At 38.2% G+C, this 20,144-nt stretch overlaps 1 protein-coding gene and 2 pseudogenes across 1 annotated transcript; all 3 read right to left on the bottom strand.

Moving 5' to 3' along the window:
* Positions 1-858: 858 nt before the first annotated feature.
* LOC135227165 (heat shock 70 kDa protein 1-like) lies at positions 859-3,070 on the bottom strand (annotated as a pseudogene).
* Positions 3,071-5,630: 2,560 nt separating this feature from the next.
* Positions 5,631-8,028, bottom strand: LOC135227164 (heat shock 70 kDa protein-like; annotated as a pseudogene).
* Positions 8,029-13,919: 5,891 nt separating this feature from the next.
* Positions 13,920-16,231, bottom strand: LOC135227163 (heat shock 70 kDa protein-like). Its single transcript, XM_064267052.1, has one exon. The coding sequence runs from the start codon at positions 16,062-16,064 to the stop codon at positions 14,133-14,135; it is 1,932 nt and encodes a 643-aa protein (XP_064123122.1). The 5' UTR covers positions 16,065-16,231; the 3' UTR covers positions 13,920-14,132.
* Positions 16,232-20,144: the final 3,913 nt, after the last annotated feature.

Below are 20,144 nucleotides of genomic sequence, written 5' to 3'. Positions count from 1 at the left end.
AAATTAGTACAAGATATTATTTCATTTCCGTTTTATCCAAATAATTTAAAACGCTGGATTCTATAATAGTATGGTTTTTCCATACGTCTCAATCTATTAAGTCTCGCCACAAGAATAAAGTCGATTAGACCATTATAAGCAGAGTGTATGATTTTGATTATTGGCCTTTATTACTCTATCTTCCATTTCAAAATAACTTTTCTTGTTAGACTTCTTTTTTTATCTTTGGTTTAGAATCAGTTTGTTTGTTCTGATTCAAGATGTTATCCAGTAAATCAATACTCAATCTGCATTTCAATCTGAATTCAAAAAACTTCTTACAGTTTTTATATGAAAAGAACATCATCTTAGACCGGAAGAAGCTTCTTACATTTCGTGAAACCCCCTGACAACGGGTTTAAGAAAAATATACAACGCCAAATACATTAATTTGTTTGCCATTGTTTCTCACGCTTACAATTTATCAAATTTCTCAGCTTACAAACAACCTTAATTTCACATTCAAAGTATCATATCAGTTGTACTGGTAATTTTTGTTTAATTCAGGAATTCGGCCAATTTTAGTAAGTACTAATTCTTGGTTGGATAATGGCATTTTATTAATATAAATAATTATGGTACTTTATATCTGCTACACAAAAATTAATTGGATATCGTAATTGATATTGTTTACCATTTCAATTAATTTTGAAGTTTTCTATTTGATGGTATCGTCAAAATTAAATTAAAATTAGGTTTTAATGAAAGCAAATTGGTATAATTTTCATAAGTTTTATTAGAAAAATATGGTATAAAATAAAAATGACTAGATTAATAAATACAATTTTAACATTTACAGGCGTTAACTTGAGAAAAAGGGGTCAATATATTGAAGGTAGATCCCATTAAGACGATTTTCTTATAAAACTCGATACAAAAACACTATGAATTTCGTTTCTATCGACTTTAGTCGACCTCTTCAATTACTGGTCCTCGACCTGATCGGGTCGAGTTATTACTGGAACCGCAGGATGACCTTGACCCTTGACCTGTTGTCCCTCCTCCGTAAATCTTGGCAGCGAGGGGCTTCCAACTTGCTTCCAGCTTCCTCATCTGGTCTTCCAGCTCCTCCTTCTCCGCCAGCTGGTTCCTGTCGATCCAGGTGAGGGTCTCTTCCAGCTGGTGCTTCATGTTGGCCCTTTCCTCTTCGTTCAGCTTGTTGGAGACGCTTTCCTCACTCAGTGTGCTCTTGAGGCTCAGACACAGAGACTCCAGCTGATTCTTGGCGTCAGATCCTCTCCTTTCTGCAGGGCGCATCTTCCGCAGCGTACTTCTCCGCCTCTTTCACCATGCGATCGATGTCCTCCTTACTCAGACGCCCTTTGTCGTTGGTGATGGTGATCTTGTTCGACTTCCCAGAGGACTTGTCTGCGGCAGACACGTTCAGTATCCCGTTGGCGTCGATGTCGAAGGTGACCTCGATCTGGGGAACTCCCCGAGGCGCTGGAGGGATGCCCGTCAGGTCGAACTTGCCCAGGAGGTTGTTGTCTCTGGTCATCGCCCTTTCGCCCTCGTACACCTGGATGGTGACGGCAGGCTGGTTGTCTGAGTAGGTTGTGAAGACCTGCGTCTGTTTGGTGGGGATTGTGGTGTTGCGCTTGATCAGCGCAGTCATGACACCTCCTACTGTTTCGATACCCAGGGAGAGAGGAGCAACGTCAAGAAGGAGGAGGTCCTTAACTGCGTCTGACTGGTCTCCTCGCAGGATGGCTCCCTGAACAGCCTGCGCCATAGGCTACAGCCTCGTCAGGATTGATCGATTTGTTCAGTTCCTTCCCATTGAAGAAATCCTGCAGCATTTTCTGTACCTTTGGGATACGAGTCGAACCTCCAACAAGGACAATGTCATCAATACTGTTCTTGTCTAACTTTGCATCCCTGAGGGCTTTCTCAACTGGGGCCAAAGTGCTGCGGAAGAGGTCAGCGCACAGTTCCTCAAATCTGGCACGTGTGATGGATGTGTAGAAATCGATTCCTTCGTAAAGAGAGTCAATTTCTACATTGGCCTGAGTTGAGGAAGACAAAGTGCGTTTGGCCCTTTCACACGCTGTTCTCAGACGCCTTAGGGATCTCTTGTTTCCGCTGATGTCCTTCTTGTACTTCCTCTGGAATTCCTGAATGAAGTGATTCACCAGACAGTTATCAAAGTCTTCTCCTCCTAGATGGGTATCGCCAGCTGTTGCTTTCACTTCAAAGACTCCATCATCAATGTTCAGAATAGACACATCAAAAGTGCCACCACCCAAATCGAAGATCAGTACATTCCGCTCTCTTCCCTGACCAGCTTTCTTGTCCAAGCCATAGGCAATTGCAGCTGCTGTAGGCTCATTGATAATTCTTAGCACATTTAACCCTGCAATGATCCCAGCATCCTTGGTAGCCTGTCTCTGGGAGTCATTGAAGTAAGCAGGAACTGTGATGACTGCGTCTGAAACTCTCTTACCCAAGTAGGCTTCTGCTGTCTCCTTCATCTTGGTCAGCACCATGGAGGAGATCTCCTCTGGGTTGAAGGTCTTAATTGCTCCCCTGTGCTCCACCTGTAGCTTTGGCTTACCAGTTTCACTAACAACCTTAAAAGGCCAATGTCTGATGTCACTCTGGACTGTGGGGTCGTCGAACTTCCTCCCAATCAACCTCTTGGCGTCGAAGATGGTGTTGGTGGGGTTAATAGCAGCCTGGTTCTTGGCTGCATCTCCAATGAGTCTCTCTGTGTCATTGAAGGCCACATATGAGGGCGTGGTTCTGTTTCCCTGGTCGTTGGCAATGATCTCCACTCTGCCATTCTCAAACACACCCACGCACGAGTAGGTGGTTCCCAAGTCAATGCCGATAGCTGGAGCTGCCATTACTAATTCACTATGTTTATCAACTTGACACGTATGAAAATATTATTTACTTCACTTGAGACAGTTACTGATAATATATCGTTCTCTAAGGACAAACTTTCACTTCACTTGCAAGAAAGTCTCTCTATGTAAACTTGCTCTGTATCGTGTGTACTCTTTGGCTGCAGTTGTGGTTCTGAATAGCCCAGTCTGCCTTCCGCCTGTTTTATACAAAAGCCCGTTTTCTCTCGAAGGTTCTCCGTGTTCGAGAACTTTTGGGAAGACTCCATCCGTTTCGTCATCTCTCTCTCTCTCTCTCTCTCTCTCTTCTCTCTCTCTCTCTCTCTAGAAATGTAAAGAATCCCCACTCATCTTTTCCGGTAAAACTGAATACTAATACCGAACGGAATATTTACCCGGTTTTGTTTATGTAAATGTCTTTTGTTTATGTTATATTTAGTACCGTCTTTAGTTGTTGTTTATACGTTCATCACCAAATGGCTGATACTAAACACGTAGTCCTTTTTTACACGATATTTTTCTAATAAAAAGATGTAGGTTAAATAAGTTAAGTCCTATTTTTAACCTTTCGTTAAGGTAACCAAAGTATGACTAAAACATATTTGTAAATAAAACAGCAAAGGCCTCAAAAATGTTGTAGCCTTCATTTCTTTGGTACCATCTTGTGATAAAATGTCAAAACTAAAAGGGATGGAAATGTCTTTAAACTGGTGTAGAATACAAGTGAGAGTGTAAATCACTATAATTACCTCATGACACCTGTAGATTGCGTGGCGCTGACGAAACGCATTGCCAAACTAATTAAATGGAACTAGTTTGTGTTTTATTGTTCCCTGGTCATCATTTTGCATAAACTGGATTAACAGTTTTTTTGTAGTTATCTTTGCCCTTATGAAAATAATATTGCATAAGCAAAAATCGCTTATAAATACAGCAAAAATATGAAAATGAATAAATACATGGTACTACTAACTATCTGGTTAACGGAAATCGCCTCCTATAATTATCATTCCGCCTATTATGATTTTAGTTAATTTGTCTGTTATTTGGGGGAATTTTCTAAATGTCCCACTCGTCAGATATATCACGGCTTATTCATTTAAGACCTCAAATAGCAAGATGTGGAGTAATCTGGAATTAGATGCTACTCAAAGGTGAACCGAAAAGTCCTTCAGTCTTTCAAGTGAGATGACAATTGGTTATGTTTTTGGTTCATTTCGCGAGTTACTTGCGCTGTTTGTGGCTGCTCGTACTCGTTATAGAACAAAGAGAGCGGTAAAAAAAAAAAAATGGCTTTTATCGTTTCCCAAATGATCTACACATCCCCACATATCTTCGAAGTGCTTCAAGATATGCAGGAGAAGTGCTATATAGGCCTAGTGTCAACCTCCAAAAACGCAAGAGTATTATGTCCGGTTCATTTCCAACTCAAAGGTTTTGTAAGAAAACTCAGGCAAAGGTTACTCACTTTCTGCTCTATAACTGTAAGGAAACTGTAGGTTAGAGGAATAGGGCTATATATAGCAGGTTTGATATCTTGGTGAACCATAGTGATATGAAGATACTTCTGTCTGATATTTAATTAATACGTTCTTGAATAATATATCACTCATTTGATTTTTAATGCAAGAAGTAGGCCTATGTGCTAGTTAAGGGGGGAAAATTAGTTTCGTGTGTGAAATACTCCCATCTACTATTTGATTTGTCGTGGGGGTGCGGTCGTTAAGGAACAGAGAGAGAGAGAGAGAGAGTCAGAGAGGAAAAGTTACTTTAAAAATCAGTAGCCTGCAAATATCTTACCCAGAACCTCATCAAATCGTCTGTGACTTTGACTAGATTCCAACAGGAACTTATTATTATTATTATTATTATTATTATTATTATTATTATTATTATTATTATTATTATTATTATTATTATTATTATTACCTGTGTTCCTCTCTGATTTACGGAAGTTTTTCTTTCGTAAATAAAGACATTTTCCAGTTTACTGTGTTAAAGTTCCAAACTTCGGTGTTGCCAATTGTTTGCTTAAGATGTCGATCAGCAGAATGAGTGGAATATGCAGTAGCTTGTAAAATAAATCATTTTATCAAGTTTCTCTTTCATCATTCAATTATTAACCCGATTAATAATCATTTAGTTTTAAGACTTTTTAATTACAGTTATATAAAGAAATGATTACACTGTTGTACCAGTGCAGTAAATGAGAGCACACTGCATCTGTCCAGGAGCTGGACTTATGGTGAACGTGGTTATTCGTTCTTTCTCATTCGGGCTTGTTTTACATCCATATTTCGTTTCTTTTTCAGTAACTTTTGCATCATATTCTTTTCAGGGTAAACGTCACTAGGATTGAATGTTACATACACGATTTTGAAATATTGTTTCTTTAGTGTACATATCTTCCTTTCTAGAATGTCCCATAGGTCTAGCGAAACACGGGAACTTCTATTATAGTGGTTTGCAAATGGATTCCAGATTCATTCGAAATACAAAACTTTTATTGAATATTTCTCATGTATAGAATGCTGGTGTATTAGAAAACTTTTCTTGGTAGATTTTAGTCCTTTTTGAATATTATAATCATTAATGAGTCACCATATTTGTGCTACATTTATCATTTCAACATTATTCCATAGAGCTGTTGTATTTTGCAGAGTATTTTTGAACTTAAAAATTAAAATTGAAATATTCACACATGTGGAATGTAAGGCAATTGATGAAGGGTAGTGAAATATAGGGTTATATTTCTATTTTATTTTACAAAAATACATAAACATCTATAATATAAGTGAGGCTGAAATATTATTACTAAGGAAATGGAAGTCTTAAACTAGTCAGGTAACAGACAGCCGATATTTATACTTTCTAAAGCTAATGGATATTAACAATATAAATAGTCAATAAATATTCAAGGTACTAAACATTTGAGCTTTGGATCTACTAGACCGAATGAAAAAATTTAGTCGACTTCTTCGACAGTAGGTCCTCTGCCTGCACCGCCATACTGCTTGTTATTGTTGGCACCGAAGGCGGGCCCCTGCCCAGACGCCCCTCCGTAGATCTTGGCAGCGATGGGCCTCCAGACCTCCTCCAGCTTCTTCGTCTTGTCCTCGAATTCGTCCTTCTCCGCCATCTGGTTCCTGTCGATCCAGGTGAGCGTCTCTTCCACCAGCTGCTTCACACGACTCTTCTCCTCGTCGTTGATCTTGCTCGACACCGCCTCTTCGCTCAGGGAACTCTTCACGTTCAGACACAGAGACTCCAGCTGGTTCTTGGCGTCGATCCTCTCCTTCTGCAGGGCGTCTTCCGCGCGTACTTCTCCGCCTCCTGCACCATGCGATCGATGTCCTCCTTACTCAGACGCCCTTTGTCGTTGGTGATGGTGATCTTGTTCGACTTACCAGAGGATTTTGTCTGCGGCAGACACATTTCAGTTATTCCCGTTTGGCGTCGATGTCTAAGGTGACCTCGATCTGGGGAACTCCCCGAGGCGCTGGAGGGATGCCCGTCAGGTCGAACTTGCCCAGGAGGTTGTTATCTCTGGTCATCGCCCTTTCGCCCTCGTACACCTGGATGGTGACGGCAGGCTGGTTGTCTGAGTAGGTGGTGAATACCTGCGTCTGTTTGGTGGGGATTGTGGTGTTGCGCTTGATCAGCGCAGTCATGACGCCGCCGGCAGTTTCGATGCCCAAGGAGAGAGGAGCCACATCCAGCAGCAGAAGGTCCTTCACGGTGTCTGACTGGTCCCCTCGAAGGATGGCACCCTGCACGGCTGCTCCATAAGCCACTGCTTCGTCAGGATTGATAGATTTGTTCAGCTCCTTCCCGTTGAAGAACTCCTGCAGAAGTTTCTGCACCTTCGGGATACGTGTCGAGCCTCCTACTAGGACGATGTCGTCGATGCTGCCCTTATCGAGCTTGGCGTCCCTCAGGGCCTTCTCCACAGGGGCCAGGGTGTTGCGGAACAGGTCAGCGCACAGTTCCTCGAACCTGGCGCGGGTGATGGACGTGTAGAAGTCGATGCCTTCGAACAGGGAGTCGATCTCCACACTCGCCTGAGCAGAGGACGACAGAGTTCGCTTGGCTCTCTCGCAGGCTGTGCGTAGACGTCGGATGGACCTCTTGTTTCCGCTGATGTCCTTCTTGTACTTCCTCTGGAACTCCTGCAGGAAGTGACTCACCAGACGGTTGTCGAAGTCCTCCCCTCCCAGGTGGGTGTCTCCTGCTGTCGATTTTACCTCAAAGACGCCGTCGTCGATGTTCAGAATCGACACGTCGAAAGTGCCGCCACCAAGATCGAAGATGAGGACGTTGCGTTCTCTGCCACTCGTCGCTTTCTTGTCCAGTCCGTAGGCGATGGCAGCTGCCGTGGGTTCGTTGATGATGCGCAGGACGTTCAGGCCTGCAATGGTGCCTGCGTCTTTGGTGGCCTGCCTCTGGGAGTCGTTAAAGTAGGCAGGCAACTGTGATGACTGCGTCGGACACCTTCTTGCCCAAGTAGGACTCTGCAGTCTCCTTCATCTTCATCAGGACCATGGATGAGATCTCCTCTGGGTTGAAGGTCTTGACTTCGCCCTTGAACTCTGCCTGAATCTTGGGCTTCCCCGAATCGCTGGTCACTCTGAAGGGCCAGTGCTTCATGTCGCTCTGGACGGTGGGGTCGTCGAACTTGCGTCCGATGAGCCTCTTGGCGTCGAAGATGGTGTTGGTAGGATTAATGGCGGCCTGGTTCTTGGCTGCATCTCCAATCAGCCTTTCTGTGTCATTAAAGGCCACATAAGAGGGCGTTGTTCTGTTTCCCTGGTCGTTGGCGATGATTTCGACTTTGCCGTTCTCGAACACGCCCACGCAGGAGTAGGTGGTTCCCAAGTCGATGCCGATTGCTGGAGCGGCCATCTCTTTCGTTGCTTTTCCACAAAATTAAAATAGCTTTATAACTTATAATTAACAAACGTGGATCGAGTAGTATAGCTCTCACGGGATATTATCTTCGAAACAGATGGATAAAGCGAGAGTTATAATTATTCTATTGACGATATACTAAAACTCTTCGATTAAGTATTCTCAGCGACTGAGCGCGCTCTCTTATAGTAGGTCTAGGCTTCGTGTTGCTTCTCTCACTGTCAAGTTGAATATGAGTCAATTACCGTACCCCACGGCGCTTATATGATGTGTCGGAGGCACTGAGTCTCGAACGTTCTGGCCGAGTCTAGGCGCGATCGTAGTGTAACCATTGCATAAAATTCAACTCAATTTGATAAGTCGTTGTTCGTTTCGTCAGATTGAAATATCAGATGTAATTTTGCAACGATCTATTGCTATACCTTCCGTTTATCTAAGAGGAAGATAGAACGAAACTGATGCTTTAAAAGAAAATGGAGTCTTAAAGTTCTAATTGGCAACTGTGCACAGTCGAGACGTTGAGAATGTTCCGGTAGCTGTGTATGCAAGAGAGAGAGAGAGAGAGAGAAACAAATTATTTTCAATGTCCGCTCACATCCTGATAACTTGATCGAATCCGTCAATTTAGTATTTATCAGTTGATCATAATTACCACATACTTAAAAGTATAAAATATGCGAAAATCATATTATTATTTTTAGCCCATCGGTGTAATGACCCATAGGCCTCCTATATGAAAAATATGTACTATTCGTCATAACAATAAATATTAATAAATACATTTTGAGAGTAATAGGCCGACTCCTGTTAAGGAAGAAATTGTACAATTCGACATTGCAAGAAATATAAATAAATAAATTTCGAGATCCATAGGCCTACGATTATTTATACAAAAATGTACTTTTCACACTGCAATAAATATAAATAACTTTCTACATCCATTGGCCTACTCTTATATATGAAAAAGTGCACTATTCGACATTACAATAAGTAGAAATAAATAAAATTCGAGATCCATAGGCCTACTAGTATTTATGAAAAATTGTACTATTCTACATTACAATAAATAGAAATAAATAAATTTCGAGATCCATAGGCCTACTCTTATTTATAAAAAAAAAGTTTACTATTCGACATCACAATCAATATAATTATATGAGTTTTGAAATCCATAGGCCTCCTCTATGAAAAATTGTATTATTTTATAATAAAACAAATATTAGATAAATAACCTTCTAGAGCAGCCTTTACTACATGTCACAACTTCCGTTACTAGAATATTCTAACTCATATTTTTATATTTCTTTGTAAATTAATGGAACTTAACATAAGATCACAAAATTACCTGAAATACATTTCTAAAAAAATTAGGAGTAATAACTAATACTGTCTTTAGATTCAATACAATTTGCCATTACTTTATTTTTTAATGTTCTAGAGAGAGAGAGAGAGATCCTTCTATTGTGAAAGAAAGTGTCAGTAATTTTAACTATAATTTTGCATTTTATAAAAACAAATATATATATATATATATATATATATATGTATATGTATATATATATAAAGAGAGAGAGAGAATGTTTGAGATATATCTTTAGAATGTTTAAAAAAATTGTCTTAATGTTACAATCTTAACATTGCTTTATTTCTAGTTCAGTAATTAATTCTAATAAAACAAAGATAATATTAAAAATTTATTTATAGAATGTCTTGATAATTACCTGCAAATTAAGTTAGAATATTATCGATGTCGGGATGCAACGCCAGGTAATTTCGTCAATAGACCTAATATCTATATAATATCTATATTTGAATGTTTTCCATTAGAAAAAGCGTGAAAATTATATTATTTGGAGTACGATTTCTTTTTACCTCTTATTCATGAAAAAAGTACGTTTATTTATTTATTTATTTATTTATTTATTTATTTATTTATTTTGTGGATTTTTAGTCCCACGTCATGACACCGTTGTTCAGATGATCGAGAAACTTCGAGACTATAATCATTTGAACTAGAAGGTATTTCGTCTAGTTTAATTAAAATTAGCCTATATATTATACCCAGGAAACATCAAGATCATACTCTTGCTTAGAGAAATACTGTACTAATCGAAACTGCAAGCTATATAACTAAATAAATAAAAATAGATTCGTCAAATAAATAAGAATATATTAGCGTCGTTGGCAACTATTCGGAATGGCAACATTCAACTTTCCCCACGCCCCACTACTTCCGCTTGCGAATCTAGACTCATAAAAATACAAGATATTACAGTGTAAAAATATCCCTTTTTTAAAATTTTTATTCTGAATGACGAAATATCGCCCTGACACTGAACGGAAGTTTTCAAAGATTCTTGTTGATGTCTAGCAAAGCTTTTAAGTAACGATTCGTATATGTGAAATTACACCACATTATTGTGACTAAGTTATGTTTTTTACTTTCTTCGCTTTATAACTGTTGTATCGTTGTCTTTTTCTTAATTTTACAGTTGTATCTTTGATATTCTTCATTTAGCAACTGTATCTTCCATTTCCTGCATCATTCAGTTGTGTCTTTGATTTAATTTCCTTCATTTTACAAATCGGCCGAGAAACCTATGCCTATGAATTATCTCGCATTTATTATTCTGTAAAATAATCTTTAATCTAATAGGCAAAATTCATTTAGAAATATCACATTAACAGCGCAAATGTCGTATGCAGTTTATAAAAATGAATGTCTACGTAATGCCATCATTTGTTATATAGTTAAACTAGCACATAAGAAATAATTTTGACGCCATTTGGATGTGAATTTAATCCTGAATCATCGCACTGCTGTGGAAGTTCATCGTCGAGAATATTCGACGGAAATCCGGGCGTCCGTCATATCGAAATTCGTTATTAAGTCTAAAAGGGATTCTATTTCGTTTAAAAACGTACCTCGTTTGTAAACCATGTAAAAGACTAGCTTTTACACATCACAAGAATCGAACATCATTAAATTGTGATTAAAATACTAAATAATTTTTGCGTCACTTGCAACCCGATCAGATGGCAACATTCACTCTCTGCCCTTTGCCGATACCGCTGGTATGGGGGGGAGGATGGGTTCCCCAGTTGGGGGGTGTTACGTACCCACCTCAAGGTCACGGGATGTTTCTCCCAACGTTGCCTGCCATTGTGATACAGTTAAGTTTCTAGAAATGTCTAGACTCTAGGAAATAAAAGGACGGATGCAATTTGGTTATTTTTCTAAAAATGGGGTTTGATACGTGGACGTTTGATTGAAAGACTCGACTGGCGTTGCAGCCAATGCAACGAAATGATAAGCAATATAGGAATGCTCAAATGTTCACAAAATACCTTATAATGACTCTCTCTCTCTCTCTCTCTCTCTCTCTCTCTCTCTCCATGTGAGCTTACGGAAAGCGGGAAAGAAATGTTGCCATTCTGAAAAGTTGCCAACTACGTAAATAACTTTATATTTATTTAAATTCCCTACAGTGGCGATGAGTGCAGTTTTTTGTCAGTGACAAAAATGGCCTTAATAATTGCCTAATTTCATATAAAGATATTAATTACCGATGAAACTAAATCATATTAATTCGAATTCGAATACTGACACAGTTCACGCGGGAGAACCCGGCGGAATCTGTCAGGGTATTCTCGACGCTTCTTGTTAGATGGTTACGGTGTCATCATGATTCATGACTCGTACCTCTGAAACAAAAACGCAATATTTATCTTTTTTCAAGAATTTTAGGACAGTCAAAAATCATGCTAAATGAAGCAATATCATTTTTACATTTCATCCCTTTTTAGGATAAACAATAACGTGTCATTTACAGATGTTAGAAAAAAGCAAGACAACATTAAGCCTATATACAATGTGGCGATCGGTTACTAGGCCTATAAGCGAGGAGAATATTCACTTTCATCCTATTATATTTGAAAAAGTGGTAATGTTTCTTTCGATAAAACACAAAAAATGGGTTTATTCCTAAATACGTAGACCCTGGCACAGATTTTCTGATGATATAGACCTATACTACTTTTGTTATATAAAATCTTAAGCTATTTTGCAGAGAATTATCTTTAATAATGTAACACAGATTTATGTTTTAAATAATTTGCTGTTCAACTTTAAGTATAAGACAAAGAAATATCACAATAATGATTGTGGGATATCTTCATGCAGAATATGCAAAAAAAATATACAAAGAGATGCAATAGTTTTATATATATATATATATATATATATATATATATATATATATATATATATAAGATCCGCAAAAATTAAGTGTAATACGTTTTGCTAAATGACGTATCACTGTGCGCTTAACTAATTTAAAATAATAATAGTAATAATACTCAATTATATTTCATCTCAAGGCCACATACATGGATTATGCAATAGTAAAGACCATATTAGAGTAAGTATTCCTTTATTCTACTTAAAAGGACTTACGAAAAGGTCTCTCTCTCTCTCTCTCTCTCTCTCTCTCTCTCTCTCTCTTTCTTTTCTAGAAGATTCTCAACGCTTGCCGAGGCTAAGAGTTGCCAACTAAAGAACTTAACGAATTCCGCGCTTACTTTCATTTTCATTACTTTTAATCGTAATTTATATGAAATGGTAACGCCATTTCCATTTCACTATACGCGAAAAGATTATGAATATATATAGACTTAGTATTAAGCTACCGTTTTCAGCTTTATTCAAACTAAAGTTTAATATATAACCTTGGTAATATATGTCGAACTAGATGTTGAATGTGGACATTTATTTACTAAATAAAAAAGGCATTTATAACTATAAATAGAAATATCTCTCTTATTGACATTTGACGTTTGAATGCGTCTTATATTTAAATTTATTGCATATTATTATTATTATCATTATTATTATTATTATTATTATTATTATTATTATTATTATTATTTATTATTATATCGAATAGGCATTATCAATGAAGCTACAATAAATCCCTTTTAAGAATCTAGTTGCTTTACGATTCTAGAAGCTAAAATGTTTATAAAAAATATTATGCAAGTTTATTGGTTAATGTAACGACTAAAATTCTTTCTCCCTCTCTCAAAAATAAATTTGAGTTACAAAGTAAGTTTATAATATCCAGATTTACCAGTATATAATTCATTCATTGTAATCTTCATTTATTTAATAAAAGAATTGAACTTATAACCTTGGTAAATCATTCATTTAATGGGGAATATTATTAAAAACAATTGACGGTTTTTTCTTCTCAGAGCGAAGATATGGATAAATATATCTGAATGACAAAATGAAATAAAAACGAGAGAGAGAGAGAGAGAGAGAGAGAGAGAGAGAGAGAGAGAGAGAATCAGCTGTGTTCAAGAAACTTCTCGAGCCAGGTGTCGGCCAAGTGAGTGCATGTGTGTGTACGCGGTAACGTTTCGTGTTGAATAATTCTGGGAAAGCACCGTAAATTCCAACAAATACGAAATATTGTAATACTAAATCCTTAACGAAAATAACGTTTAGAAAATATGGAAAATGTCATTGAAAATAAGTTACTATATTATTTATATCGGTATAACAGTGGCAGTATAATAGTGTTTTTGGGAATATCCATTCTTATTCTTTGAAGACTTGTTGCGTAAAGTGCAGGATATTGTAATACAGTTCGTAATTTTTGTACTACGATTTACTGAAGGTTCAAGTCTCTTGCTTTACACTTGAAAACTGCACTTGTTCATTAGTGTAAAGTAGACACTAGACTTAGTGTTAGTATGATCTATTACATTTGTCATTTTAATTATTCTGTTCGTAACAAATTATTTTATTTGCTGTTTCTCTTTTCTATAAATTTATTTTCGTTTTCAAGAGTGAAGTATTGTATCAAATATATTTCTCTGGTTAGCAGTACTTCAGTTTTTTCTTGACATTTACACGCGTATTCAGTGATGTATGAAGAAATGTATTAAGCTTTTGACTTTCCACATTTTTCTGAATGTATTATCCATTAAATATATTGTTAGATTCATGTTTTTGATCTTAATTTATATAGATTATTCATATTTTACTTTTTCAAATCTTGTTCTAAATATACCATTTTCAATATATAACTTGCTGAAAATACACAAGGATAACAATACATCTTGCATTTTTAATTATTTATTTCTATAAATATTATACAATTTCTCATGTAAACTATACCTTAATGAATACTGGATATGGAATGTTATGAATACGATATTGAGCTTCTATCACAAGTTATGAACGAAAAAAAGAATGCAATGAAATAACTGAATGAATGACATTTCGTATGAAAATGAATGATAATTATGTACAAGTGACTATTGATCTATAGTTTAGTCGACTTCTTCGACAGTAGGTCCTCTGCCTGCACCGCCATACTGCTTGTTGTTGTTGGCACCGAAGGCGGGCCCCTGCCCAGACGCCCCTCCGTAGATCTTGGCAGCGATGGGCCTCCACACCTCCTCCAGCCTCTTCGTCTTGTCCTCGAATTCGTCCTTCTCCGCCATCTGGTTCCTGTCGATCCAGGTGAGCGTCTCTTCCACCAGCTGCTTCACACGACTCTTCTCCTCGTCGTTGATCTTGCTCGACACCGCCTCTTCGCTCAGGGAACTCTTCACATTCAGACACAGAGACTCCAGCTGGTTCTTGGCGTCGATCCTCTCCTTCTGCAGGGCGTCTTCCGCGGCGTACTTCTCCGCCTCCTGCACCATGCGATCAATGTCCTCCTTACTCAGACGCCCTTTGTCGTTGGTGATGGTGATCTTGTTCGACTTCCCAGAGGACTTGTCTGCGGCAGACACATTCAGTATCCCGTTGGCGTCGATGTCGAAGGTGACCTCGATCTGGGGAACTCCCCGAGGTGCTGGAGGGATGCCCGTCAGGTCGAACTTGCCCAGGAGGTTGTTGTCTCTGGTCATCGCCCTTTCACCCTCGTACACCTGGATGGTGACGGCAGGCTGGTTGTCTGAGTAGGTCGTGAAGACCTGCGTCTGTTTGGTGGGGATTGTGGTGTTGCGCTTGATCAGCGCAGTCATGACGCCGCCGGCAGTTTCGATGCCCAAGGAGAGAGGAGCAACGTCAAGAAGGAGGAGGTCCTTCACGGTGTCTGACTGGTCCCCTCGAAGGATGGCGCCCTGCACGGCTGCTCCATAAGCCACTGCTTCGTCAGGATTGATCGATTTGTTCAGCTCTTTCCCGTTAAAGAACTCCTGCAGAAGTTTCTGCACCTTCGGGATACGTGTCGAGCCTCCTACTAGGACGATGTCGTCGATGCTGCCCTTATCGAGCTTGGCGTCCCTCAGGGCCTTCTCCACAGGGGCCAGGGTGTTGCGGAACAGGTCAGCGCACAGTTCCTCGAACCTGGCGCGGGTGATGGACGTGTAGAAGTCGATGCCTTCGAACAGGGAGTCTATCTCCACACTTGCCTGAGCAGACGACGACAGAGTTCGCTTGGCTCTCTCACAGGCTGTGCGTAGACGTCGGATGGACCTCTTGTTCCCGCTGATGTCCTTTTTGTACTTCCTCTGGAACTCCTGCAGGAAGTGACTCACCAGACGGTTGTCGAAGTCCTCCCCTCCCAGGTGGGTGTCTCCTGCTGTCGATTTTACCTCAAAGACGCCGTCGTCGATGTTCAGAATCGACACGTCGAAAGTACCGCCACCAAGGTCGAAGATGAGGACGTTGCGTTCTCTGCCACTCGTCGCTTTCTTGTCCAGTCCGTAGGCGATGGCAGCTGCCGTGGGTTCGTTGATGATGCGCAGGACGTTCAGGCCTGCAATGGTGCCTGCGTCTTTGGTGGCCTGCCTCTGGGAGTCGTTAAAGTAGGCAGGCACTGTGATGACGGCGTCGGACACCTTCTTGCCCAAGTAGGACTCTGCAGTCTCCTTCATCTTCATCAGGACCATGGATGAGATCTCCTCTGGGTTGAAGGTCTTGACTTCGCCCTTGAACTCTGCCTGAATCTTAGGCTTCCCCGAATCGCTGGTCACTCCGAAGGGCCAGTGCTCCATGTCGCTCTGGACGGTGGGGTCGTCGAACTTGCGTCCGATGAGCCTCTTGGCGTCGAAGATGGTGTTAGTGGGGTTGATGGCGGCCTGGTTCTTGGCTGCATCTCCAATCAGTCTTTCTGTGTCGTTAAAGGCCACATAAGAAGGCGTGGTTCTGTTACCCTGGTCGTTGGCGATGATTTCTACTTTGCCGTTCTCGAACACGCCCACGCAGGAGTAGGTGGTTCCCAAGTCGATGCCGATTGCTGGAGCGGCCATGTCTTTTCGAAAGCTTTTCACAAATCTAAATATAAAACTCTAGCGCGATGTAATCAAGCGTTGAAGGACGCGTTTATCTTCTATGGGATATTCTTTACGCGAGAGAGCGTTTGGATGCTTGCGCTCACGAGTATAGCACGTTAACTGTCTTGCTGCTGAGCTGTTTCTGTATTGCAAACGTCCCGACCAGCCAGCTATATATGCGCCAGGTACGCTCCGCCCACCTTCAGTCAAGCCTTGACCGTCAAGGCGGTCCGAGAACCTTCTAGATTAGTCTCGCATCGTCTCGATATCGGCGATTATAGAATTCCCCGGTCGTCTCATTTCGTAATTATTAGATTTAATTTAAGAATATTCATTGAGTGTCGTTGTAAAGCTTAATAAAAGTGTTATTTCCTTATGTGGGAAGATTATCAGTCACATAGGACGATTTCATAAGAAATTTCCAGGTATTTCTCATACTTTCAGGAAACGTTAATAATATTCCCCATTAAATGAATGATTTACCCAAGGTTATAAGTTCAATTCTTTTATTAAATAAATGAAGATTGAAATGAATGAATTATATACTGGTAAATCTGGATTTTATAAACTTACTTTGTAACTCACATTTATTTTTGAGAGAGGGAGAAAGAATCTTAGTCGTTACATTAACCAATAAACTTGCATAATATTTTTTCTAAACATTTTAGTTCCTAGAATCGTAAAGCAACTAGAATCTTATAGGGGATTTAATGTAGTTTCATTGATAATGCCTATTCAATATAATAAAATAATAATAATAATAATAATAATAATAATAATAATAATAATAATAATAATAATAATAATAATAAAATATGAATAATAATAATAATCTTCCTAGAGAAAAAAAATGGTACAGTTCACTATTGCAATACATTTAAATATAAAGGCGCATTCAAACGTCAAATGTCATTAGAGATATTTCTATTTATAGTTATAAATGCCTTTTTTTTTTATTTAGTAAATAAATGTCCACAGTCAACATATATCACCAAAGTTATATATTAAACTTTAGTTTAAATAAAGCTGAAAACGGTAGCTTAATACCAAGTCTATATATATTCATAATCTTTTCGCGTATAGTGAAATGGAAACGGCGTTACCATTACATATAAATTACGATTAAAAGTAACGTAAATGAAAGTAAGCGCGGTTTCGTTAATGTTCTAGTTGGCAACTCTTAGACTCGGCAAGCGTTGAGAATCTTCTAGAAAAGGTGGAAAGAGAGAGAGAGAGAGAGCTTTTCGTAAGTCCTCTTAAGTAGAATAAAGGAATATTTACGCTAATATGGTCATTACTTGTACATAATCCATATATGTGGCCTTCAGCTGAAATATAATTGATTATTATTACTATTATTATTATAAACTAGTTAAGGGCACAGTGATACATCATTTAGCAAAACGTATTACACTTAATTTTTGCGGATCTTATATATATATATATATATATATATATATATATATATATATATATATATATATATAACTATTGCATCTCTTTTGTATAATTTTTTTTGCATATTCTGCATGAAGATATCCCACAATCATTATTGTGATATTTCTTTGTCTTATACTTAAAGTTGAACAGCAAATTATTTAAAACATAAATCTGTGTTACATTATTAAAGGTAATTCTCTGCAAAATAGCTTAAGCATTTATTTAACAAAAGTGGTATAGGTCTATATCATCAGAAATTCTGTGCCAGGGTCTACGTATTTAGGAATAAATCCATTTCTTGTGTTTTATCGAAAGAAACATTACCGCTTTTTCAAATATAATAGGATGAAAGTGAATATTCTCCTCGCTTATAGGCCTAGTAACCGATCGCCACATTGTATATAGGCTTAATGTTGTCTTGCCTTTTTCTAACATATGTAAATGACACTTTATTGTTTATCCTAAAAAGGGATGAAATGTAAAAATGATATTGCTTCATTTAGCATGATTTTTGACTGTCCCAAAATTCTTGAAAAAATATATATATTGGGTTTTTGTTTCAGAGGTACGAGTCATGAATCAAGATGACACCGTAAACATCCAACAAGAAGCGTCGAGAATACCCTGAGAGATTCCACCGGGTTCTCCCGCGTGAACTGTGTCAGTATTCGAATTCGAATTAATATCATTTAGTTTCATCGGGAATTAATATCTTTATATGAAATTCGGCAATTATTAAGGTCATATTTGTCACTGTGAAAAAACTGCACTCATCGCCACTGTAAGGAATTTAAATAAATATAATGTTATTTACGTCGTTGGCAACTTTCAGAATGGCAACATTTCTTCCCCGCTTTCCGTAAGCTCACTTGGAGAAAGAGAGAGAGAGAGAGAGAGAGAGAGAGAGAGAGAGAGAGAGTCATTATAAGGTATTTTGTGAACATTTGAGCATTCCTATATTGCTTATCATTTCGTTGCATTGGCTGCAACGCCAGTCGAGTCTTTCAATCAAACGTTCGCGAATCAAACCCCATTTTTAGAAAAATAACCAAATTGCATCAGTCCTTTTATTTCCTAGAGTCTAGACATTTCTAGAAACTTAACTGTATCACAATGGCAGGCAACGTTGGAAGAAACATCCCGTGACCTTGAGGTGGGTACGTAACACCCCCCCACTGGGGAACCCATCCTCCCCCCATACCAGCGGTATCGGCAAAGGGCAGAGAGTGAATGTTGCCATCTGATCGGGTTGCAAGTGACGCAAAAATTATTTAGTATTTTAATCACAATTTAATTATGTTCGATTCTTGGGATGCGTAAAATCTAGTCTTTTACATGGTTTACAAACGAGGTACGTTTTTACAACGAAATAGAATCCCTTTTAGACTGAATAACGAATTTCGATATGACGGACGCCCGGATTTCCGTCGAATATTCTCGACGATGAACTTCCACAGCAGTGCGATGATTCAGGATTAAATTCACATCCAAATGGCGTCAAAATTATTTCTTATGTGCTAGTTTAACTTTGTAAGAAATGATGGCATTACGTAGACATTCATTTTTATAAACTGCATACGACATTTGCGCTGTTAATGTGATATTTCTAAATGAATTTTTTTTTATTAGATTAAAGGTTGTTTTACAGAATAAACAATGCGAGATAATCCATAGGCCTAGGTTTCTCGGACGATTTGTAAAATGAAGAATATGAAAGAAAAACACAGATGAATGAAGGAAATGGATGATACAATTGTAAAATGGAGAAAATGGAAGATACAAATGAAGAATATCAAAGATACAACTGTAAAATTAAGAAAAAAACAACGATGCAACAGTTATAAAGCGAAAAAAGTAAAAAACATAACTTAGTCGCAATAATGTGGTGTAATCTGACAAATACGAATCGTTACTTGAAAGCTTTGCTAGACAACGAGGAAAATCTTCGAAAACTTCCGTTCAGCGTCAGGACGATATTTTGTCATTCAGAATAAAAATTAAAAAAAAAAAAATGTTTTTACTCTGTAATATCTTGTATTTTTGAGTTTAGATTGGCAAGCGGAAGTAGTGGGCAAGGGGAGTTGAATGTTGCCATTCCGAATAGTTGCCAACGACGCTAATATATTCTTATTTATTTGACGAATCTATTTTTATTTATTTAGTTATATAGCTTGCAGTTTCGATTAGTACAGTATTTCTCTAAGCAAGAGTATGATCTTGACGTTTCCTTGGTATAATATAGAGGCTAATTTTAATTAAACTAGACGAAATACCTTCTAGTTCAAATGATTATAGTCTCGAAGTTTCTCGATCATCTGAACAACGGTGTCATGACGAGGGACTCGAAATCCACAAAATAAATAAATAAATAAATAAATAAATAAATAAATAAATAAAGCGTAACTTTTTTCATGAATAAGAGGTGAAAGAAATCGTACTCCAAAATAATATAATTTTCACGCTTTCTAATGGAAAACATTCAAATATAGATATTATAAAGATATTAGGTCTATTGACGAAATTACCTGGCGTTGCATCCCGACATCGATAATATTCTAATTTAATTTGCAGGTAATTATTAGGACATTCTATAAATAAATTTTTAATATTATCTTT

This window comes from Macrobrachium nipponense, chromosome 15 (assembly GCF_015104395.2).
Source record: "Macrobrachium nipponense isolate FS-2020 chromosome 15, ASM1510439v2, whole genome shotgun sequence".
NCBI lineage: Eukaryota > Metazoa > Arthropoda > Malacostraca > Decapoda > Palaemonidae > Macrobrachium > Macrobrachium nipponense.
The sequence above is the reverse complement of the archived record's forward strand: the minus strand, read 5'-3'. Positions and strand labels throughout refer to the sequence as shown.